At 39.3% G+C, this 8,544-nt stretch overlaps 1 protein-coding gene across 1 annotated transcript; it reads right to left on the minus strand.

Annotated features, from left to right (window-relative positions):
* Positions 1 to 420: 420 nt before the first annotated feature.
* Positions 421 to 5,038, minus strand: LOC108942086 (lactose-binding lectin l-2-like). The gene is made up of 7 exons (XM_018765158.2): positions 4,979 to 5,038; positions 4,149 to 4,254; positions 3,758 to 3,819; positions 3,203 to 3,285; positions 2,646 to 2,780; positions 937 to 1,048; positions 421 to 676 (listed from the first exon to the last, which is right to left on the minus strand). The coding sequence occupies exons 2-7, from the start codon at positions 4,211 to 4,213 to the stop codon at positions 603 to 605; spliced, it is 531 nt and encodes a 176-aa protein (XP_018620674.2). The 5' UTR covers positions 4,214 to 4,254; positions 4,979 to 5,038; the 3' UTR covers positions 421 to 602.
* Positions 5,039 to 8,544: the final 3,506 nt, after the last annotated feature.

An 8,544-nucleotide genomic window follows, 5' to 3' on the forward strand; every position in this document is an offset into this window, starting at 1 on the left:
ATACTAATAATAATAATATAAATGATGTATACAGTATATATCATTTATATTACGTATATAAATTACTAGTAATAGTAATTTATATACGTAATATAAATGGTGTTTTCTTGAAAAACACACACACACAAAATGAAGGATGTAAAATATCAACATTTGGACTTTGATGTCCCCTTTCTATGGTATGTGAGTTCATATTTCAGTTGTTACACTGGACTCTGTTTCCAAACCTCAAGTAATTGCTTTGAAAATGAATATTTCTCTATTGAAAATGATTTCACAGAATATAGTATTAGAGTTCAGTTCAAAAAAATAAAACAAATAAAGAGAATATCTCTATAATTAATAAAAAGAAGAATTTGAAATATATGGACTCTTTTTGAAAAATTATTTAGACAGAAAATCATTAATCCCAGGATCACATTTGTGATGCAATGTAAGGTTTTATTTGAATGTTGGAAGAAGCAAAGAAAGAGGTGAATGAAGAACTGAATAGAAAACAAAGTGTGAAAAGGCCCATTGGACACCCATGAGGGAGTGGGATGCTGCATCATGAAGATGGCTGGTTCTCCCTCTCTCTCCAGGTAACATCTTCACATGATGCTTCACAAGTGTAATCTGAGAGCGCACACAGCAGCGTAGGCATTTATGCATGAGATGTCATTCCACGCTTTCTGTGCTGTAGGCAGAAAAGACAAGAGCAGTTCACACTACAGCCATCCCTTGAACACGGTATCTTGAGGGGCATGACTGAGAAAAGCAAATGTGCAAACTCTAGATGTAAATTCTGAGAAATATTTTCAGTTTTCTAAAGTGTGAGGACAGGTGTGACTGCATTTGTGAGGCAGTGAAAACACAACGTGTGCCTCTGAAAAATGAACGTGGGCTTAGCTGGTACTGATACTGATGCTTCGGCTGAAACAGTTTGTCCAAACGTACCGCTCCAATTTGTGTGCACGCAGTTCTCTCCGCCATTCATATTGTTAGGCTCCCCTGTGTTCCACTTGGTGAAACTTATTTTGGAGCCATCTGACCACAGCCAGGTGCCCTTCTGAGCAGGCAGAAGGATGTGAGAGCCAAACAAGAGCAGTTAATATTATTAACTAATCTTTTTCTACAAGACAAAGTTAATTATACAAAGCTACTTACAAAGGTTTGCCCACTTATACAATGAGTGACTTTTACATTTATTCATTTAGCTGATTCTTTTCTCTCAAACATCTTACAATGTCACATTGTACAAATATTTGCCCTTTTATACAGCTGGACAATTTTACTGGAGTAATTTTGGGAGAAGTACCTTGGTTAAGGATACTGTAGCAAGAGGTGGGATTCTAACCTGTGACCTTGGGGTCTAAAGGCGGCAAGTCTAACCAAGTCACTATGATATCAGCTGTTCAGAACAATTCAGTGTTTAGTTCAATTTATCAGAGCAATTCAGGGTAAGGGCTTTACTCAGTAGTCATGCAGAAAATTGAGTTTGACTCCAACTACTGTACTATCTACTGCCCTGTAACATACACCTTCTCCCAGGATTATTTTATCTAATAAAAATTAACTCAGGACCTTTGGATCTAATGGCAGCAGCTCTGACCACTACACTAAGAGCTGTGCTCAGAATAGGTCAGTGTTCAGCTCAGTTTACCACAGCAGAGTAACTATTAACTATTTTTAGCTGGTCCTTTTGTCCAAGACAAAAACTTGCTACACTATGCTGTTTGCAATGGTTCAACCAGTTATACAGATGTGTAACTTCAATCAGCACAACTCAGGACAAGAGCTTTACTCAAGGGCAACACTGAAGAGTGGGTTTGAACCTGGGTCATTCAAGTGCAAGGCAATGGTGCTAACTAATGCACCCTCCACTGCACCCTCTACTACCCTGGAACATACACCTCCTCCCTGGATTACTCTGTCCAACAAAAAAGTAACTGACATTATGCAGATTCAGTTATTCAGAAACTCACAGGCAGCCTGGACTTCAGTCAATGAAAAACAGTTTCAACTGAACTGTTGTGTATGCTGGTGTGTTTGTGGAAAGAAAACTAAGTTACTGTTCTCAAGGAGAGTAAATTTGGTGAATTCAAATTTATTTTCGATCACATTAACTTAACAGAATATACCTATTACAGGTAATACATTTCTTCTCAGCGTTTGCAGCAGCCTAACATCTGTACAGTGCTGGTTGGAAGAGGTTACTGAAATATATGTTTATTTAGAATTATTTCTCATTTAGAAATGAAAGTTATTACTATTCGGGGGTGCGGTGGATTCTTCCAGTACCCCATGTGTGACGGGTGTGGGGTTCGAACCCTTGTTGGGGTGTCCTGTGACAGACTGGCATCCCATCCTGAGTGTGTCCCCAGACCCTTTGTAAAATGACTTGGACACATAATATTGATAGCTAAATATACTGTATATTTTGCATTATATGTTCTGCCTATGGAATAAAAATAACTGCAATTCAAACACTGTTTTGTATCAGGAAATGCTGATGTTATATGCCTTTTGTTCATTTATTTCTTGACAAGAATAACACATACTTAGGAAATTTTAAAACTTAGATTAAAAGAAATTAGATAAAAATTAGATCGTTAAAGAAGGAACCTTGTCTACATGCGGAATTTTACATGCAATGGGTGTCACACCTTTTGGCAGTCGGTTAGCCCAATCCAGGCAGGATTCTCTGCGGGGTCTTTTTTCTTGATTAGGTTCCTGATGAACTGAAACTCATCCTCACCGTGGACTGAAGCCAAGTTTCCTCCCAGAGACAAACACTGGATCTGCACACAAACATGGTGATGAAGATGCATTCAGAAAGAGACTCCACTCGGATGGCTCTCGTACACACTTGTCACTATTACTATAAATGAAAATGTTACTGTTCAGTCTCTGGTCCAAGGAGTGTTCAGGTGGTTGCCTGGACACACTTGTCTGTTTAGCATGTGATTTCTAGGGCTTCATAATTTAAAATGTCAGGGAATGCACACACTGTAGGTACTCCATATATCTTAGTCTGGATATTTTCCATTATTTTGTGGTTCATTTGGGTAGATGCAATACTTGCCAAATTAACCTCTTTCAGTCACATAATAAGGAGCTATTTTGCAGAAAAATTACAATTAATAATAAATATGTCTGAAATTCAGAAATCTTTACATTTTGAACATTTTTAGCTTTCTGCTAACAGTCATCACACTGTTACCTCTGCATCAGCCCAGCTCTTCTTGATGGCGATATACTGGAAACAGCGGTTCTTAAAGTGGTCCCAGCCAGGTGGACAGAAGCCTTGGCAGAAACTCACAGTTGAAGAACTTAATCATATAATCCCACAGGCTAATGCCAGGAAACAATATCAAAAAAACCCACCATTGTTCCCTTAGGAAAATATGTAAATGAAATTAATATCATCAGTCTGCAAGGATTAACAATACAGATCAATGTATAACTTTAAATGCTATTGTAAATGAAAACTAATGCAATATGTTCCATTTTAACTGGGTCTGGGGTTCGAGTCCCGCATGGGGTGCCTTGTGACGGACTGACGTCCTGTACTGGGTGTGTCTCCTCCCTCTCCAGCCTTATGCCCTGTGTTGCTGGATTAGGCTCTGGCTCCCCGTGACCCCGTATGGAACAAGCAGTTCAGACAGTGTGTGTGTGTTTGCATTGACACAGGGTCAAGCCTGAGTGTCAATGAATTGTTCAAAATAAAGAAATATTGGAGAATCTGAATTGATATACTTTATTGATATTTTTATACCTCTATGCCTGTGTGGTTCTCTGTGTGACAAAAATCTTGGCGGTCTTGCTTCTTGTTCCGCACTGAAAGTGAAAAAGAAGATCAAAGTTCTAAGCGACATATTTTTGATAATATACTACATTTTGCGATAAACATTTTAAGTTCATTTCCCCCTCTTAAAATTTAAGAATATTTGGCTCTTCTGTGAGAATTTTATTTATACAGTCTTATGAGCATTCACTATTAGAAAATAAAATTTTATCAAGTATTTTGGTGGCTTTTCTAAAATTATAACCAAAGATTCATCTTGAAGCCTCCACTTTGTATCCCTTTGCTCCTTAACCTTTTAACATACAGTGTACATTTTACAAGGTATAAATACTGATAATCACTTCTATTTAAAAATACGTACCCACAACCATGCCACGGAAGCAGGTAAAACAGCAGAGCCACTGTTGTTATGTAGTGGACCATCATGGATTTTTGTAAGTAGATGGGGGGGGAACTCCTTATAGTTGCTAACAAGACAGATTCATGAAGCAAATCAAGATTACAGTTGTATAGAAACCCCAGTGAAACAAACAGAATACCAGCTACATTAACAAGTGGAACTGGGAGGACATCATAAATTACTGCAATCCAGGGTGCAGTGAAACACAGGCAACTTGTAGGATAATAATTAGCACTGCTACTGTTGAACCCAAAGGTTGCAGGTTCAAGTTCCACCTCTGGTGGTAGTACCCTTAAGGAAAGCAGTTACCAAAAATTTTCTTACTGTTAAAAAGTGTAAATAATTGCAGGCATCTTAACATTACATGTTGCTTTGAAGGAAAGCATCAGCTAATTGTAAAAAATGGTACGCAGTAAATCTTGCTTCATTTATGTTTTGTCAAAGTGGATCTCCTTCAGCAGACTTCTACGATCACTACGTAGCTTAACCTTCTTTAGTACAAAACTCAACAATAACCTTGCTTTGAATAATCTGAATAATGTGTGTATGTGTTGCTGTATTTGCAAATTGCAAACCTTCAGTAATTCACGTGATTTCATTCTAAAAAAAAAATCTACATTACTGATGGGAATAGAAAAATATTTGAAAATACTATTACTGAGCTGTAATGCAAGTTATATAAACTGTATTAAGATCTGATGTAGATAATTAAAGCATATTATTTCATGACTAAAATACAGGAAGAGATCTTACCGCAAGATTCCAAAATGAATGAAAGTTTTTTCTCCCACCTGTTTGACTGAGAAGGGGTGCTGTGATGATACTAGAAACTCTACAGGTGCTTTTATACAATATCAACGAAGGGTGAGGCCTGATGTATTAAGACATGGTGTCCACATCCTTCTCTTTGGAAATCATGCAAGTCTGGTATAAAGCAAATATTGATATTCAGCTTCATATGACAGTTTTTTTTTCTGCTGTCCAGAATTCAATGCAAGAAAACAATTACATCTTTAATGTATGTAACTTTTTGTTTTATTTTATTGATATTGTGTTATCACTTGTGAAGTGCAAATGAAGATAGCTGATTTTATATATATCAAATATATGTGTGTACAGTGCATACAGTACATACTCCTCATCTTCCATGTGGGTTCAGTCCCTGCTCAGTCTGTGTGGAGTTTACTTGTTTTCCCTGTGTCTGTGTGGGTTTCCTCCTAAAGACATGCAGTTTGGTGAATTGTTGACTTTAAATTGCCCTTAGTGTGCGAATGGGTGAATAGAAACCCTCCGATGGACTGGTGTCTTGTCCAGGGTGTACCAAGCACCTATTCAAGTGGCTATATATACAGTATGTGTATCAATTTCATTAAATACGTCCATGGCTGTAAATCCCATTAGCCTGAGAAAAAACAGGTAGCATTTATTAGGCATCTCGTGTTCGGATGCTTGAGGTTCTGTACTCTCCTTCCTTAGGGATTGGGAGTTTTTTCTTTCCTCTCCTCCCTGGCCATATGGCTTGGTCTGTTGTTATTCATATTTATTTTAGTATATTATCACTAACTTTGTACTGCAATCTTGTACATTGCTCTATGTCACTCCAGAAAGAAGAGCAGTCTATAAAAAATTGATTGGATTGAATTAAATTTGTGAAAGGAGGACTTATAAGGGAAATTAATGTCTTGTTAAATTACTGTTACACACCCTACACACCCTGTCTTTATTTGCTTTTACATATTTATCTACTGCTGAAATAAATTGTTATGCAAACACACTCAGTAATCCAATGGTGTATATATTAATGTTCACATAATGCAGGTTTATTTTTTACATTTTAAGTCAATGAAGTCATTACTCTCTTTTACCCCTGACTATGCAGTACACTTATAGCCAGCAATCTCATGTGCAGAGAACTTCTGTAATGAATCAGGTATTTGGAAGCTAAAATATAAGAAAAAACCGTCACAGGTGTTGTAAAGATTCGCTTGGACATGCTGCACTTACTGAAATTTTTTCCTTTAGTAACTAAAACACACATGCCAGTGAACACTTCATGTTAAGTAATGTTTTCAAAAAAAAAAATAAAATAAAATAACTGCAATTAAAAAAGAAAATCCCATATTTTATTGTATTGTATTATATTTTCGGGGGGGGGGGGGGGTGCAATGGCGCAGCGGGTTTGGCCGGGTCCTGCTCTCTGGCAGATCTGGGGTTCAGGTCCTGCTTGGGGTGCTTTGTGACGGACTGGCATCCCTTCCTGGGTGTGTCCTGTCCCCCTCCAGCCTTGGGCCCTGTATTGCCAGGCTAGGCTCTGGTTCACCGCGACCCTGCTCGGGATAAGCAGTTTCAGACTGCGTGTGTGTGTTTGTATTATGTTTATTCATTTAGCAGACGTTTTTCTCGAAAGCTCTGTACATCTCAAAGGAAATATTATATGTGCATTACATTAGCAGAAAGAGAGACATAAATGCAGACACATAATTCTTAAGTACAGTTAGTTTGTTTCCACCATATGAACCAACGTTTATCACGAGTAGCTGCATGAAACTTTATCCAGATATTGATGATTCCTAATCACCTTCCTAGTAATATATTTTTTAATAATTATAAACATTTATGTTACATTACAGAAGTAGCTGCGTGAATGATTATCTATTGTTTAACAGGTATGATCTCAAAGTTATAAGTTACATGAACATTTACACATTACATAAACTTAAGAGGCATGGCGTAGCACGGCCTGGCATGGCCAGTACCTGCTGTGTGGTGGGTCTAGGGTTTGAGCCCTGCTTGGAGTGCCCTGTGGTGGACTGGCATCCTATTCTGGGTGTGTCCCCATCCCCTTGGACCTTGTGCTCTGTGTTGCCAGGTAGGCTCTGGCTCGCCGCAGGCCTGCTTGGGACAAGCGGTTGTTGACAAAGGATTGGTAAATTTAAGAGATCATGGGTGAAATTAGTTATGTTTTATTGTAAGGTAGAAGGGGGTGCGGTGGCACAGTGGGTTGGACTGGGTCCTGCTCTCCAGTGGGTCTGGGGTTCGAGTCCCGCTTGGGGTGCCTTGCGACGGACTGGCGTCCTGTCCTGGGTGTGTCCCCTCCCCCTCCGGCCTTACGCCCTGTGTTGCCGGGTAGGCTCCGGTTCCCCGTGTGGGACAAGCGGTTCTGAAAATGTGTGTGTACTCTTTATGTAAAGTTCTGTTTATGTAAGTCCTGTTTATTCTCTTTATGGCTCCAGCTATAAAGCAATATTAAATACAATGGATCTGGACACACAAAATTACATAGGAGGGAACATGAGAAGCTGGAAGCCATAAAGGGTGTTTGGAATTGGTGGGTTCACCATCAGCCCTGTTCTGCAAGCCATACCCATATGGGATTTTTGACAAGTGTTTGGTACCTTTAACAGGAAAATTGCAGTTTCAAAAGTACATGCCCAACAAGCCTGCAAAATATGACATAAAAGTATTGGAAGCCTGTGATGTAATATATGAAGTTTGTCTCGGAAGTGATTATGTGGTCATAATGTAACTTGGGTCTGTCTCTGTCAATCACTCCTGTTGTACTGGAATATGCGTCTATTGGAAGTTGTACTGCATATGGTTAGCTTGTATTAACATTCTGTAGGACTGGGGACCTTCTGTTCGAGTTTTATGCCTGGGTTCTAGAGGTGGTTCATGCCTGATAGTCCAGTTGACTAGGATGTTGTGCGAGATGTTCTATATTGCAAATTTGCAAATAGTTAGTGCAACAGACAGAGGCAGAACCAGGTAGGTGCTTTTAGTGCTCGTGCTCTTTTATTCACCCTGGTGCAGGGGAGGTGACACAAAGCAGGGGGGGAAATGGGGGAACCGGGAACAGGTGTTCGGGGGTAGGGAGTCTGGAACCGCCACGTTGTCCTGGGACTCGGGATCGAGGGTGGGCTTGTGCACGGGATTTGGGGTCAGTGTTCAGGGGAGCATCTGTGCCTCTCTCTCTTCTCTCTTCTTTCTCTTCTCACTGGCGGACCCAGGGGAAGAAATAGAGCCAGCAATTAGTCCCAGCTGTGGGTGTCTGACTTCGGGGCCCGCCGCCTCGGTGTGTTACAGTTAATTTTCCTGTCGAACAAGTGCTTGGAATGATCAGTTCTCTTTTTAAATTTGTTTTATTGCCTTTTTAACAGTCTGTTCTCTTTGGGGTCAAATTCACCCAAAACATAAATAGCATCGCTATCCTGAATAACATGCATTTCTTTTTCTGATAATGTTTTTTGACAGACAAAATACATATATAATTGTTTGTAAGCAGCCAGCAGAACACATACATCGTGAAATATTATACTGGTGGTGTAATGTTAATGTTTTATGGTAATATATGGAATAA

Source organism: Scleropages formosus, chromosome 10 (assembly GCF_900964775.1).
Source record: "Scleropages formosus chromosome 10, fSclFor1.1, whole genome shotgun sequence".
Taxonomy (NCBI): Eukaryota; Metazoa; Chordata; class Actinopteri; order Osteoglossiformes; family Osteoglossidae; genus Scleropages; species Scleropages formosus.

Bases quoted from the DNA above. Each gene is read 5' to 3' on its own strand.
- LOC108942086 (XM_018765158.2), bottom strand. From the start codon at position 4,213: ATGATGGTCCACTACATAACAACAGTGGCTCTGCTGTTTTACCTGCTT. The intron at 3,286-3,757 runs GTATAAAAATAT...GTTTCTGCCAAG, and splicing joins AGAACCACACAGGCATAGAG to GCTTCTGTCCACCTGGCTGG. The intron at 2,781-3,202 runs GTAACAGTGTGA...GTTTGTGTGCAG, and splicing joins AGAGCTGGGCTGATGCAGAG to ATCCAGTGTTTGTCTCTGGG.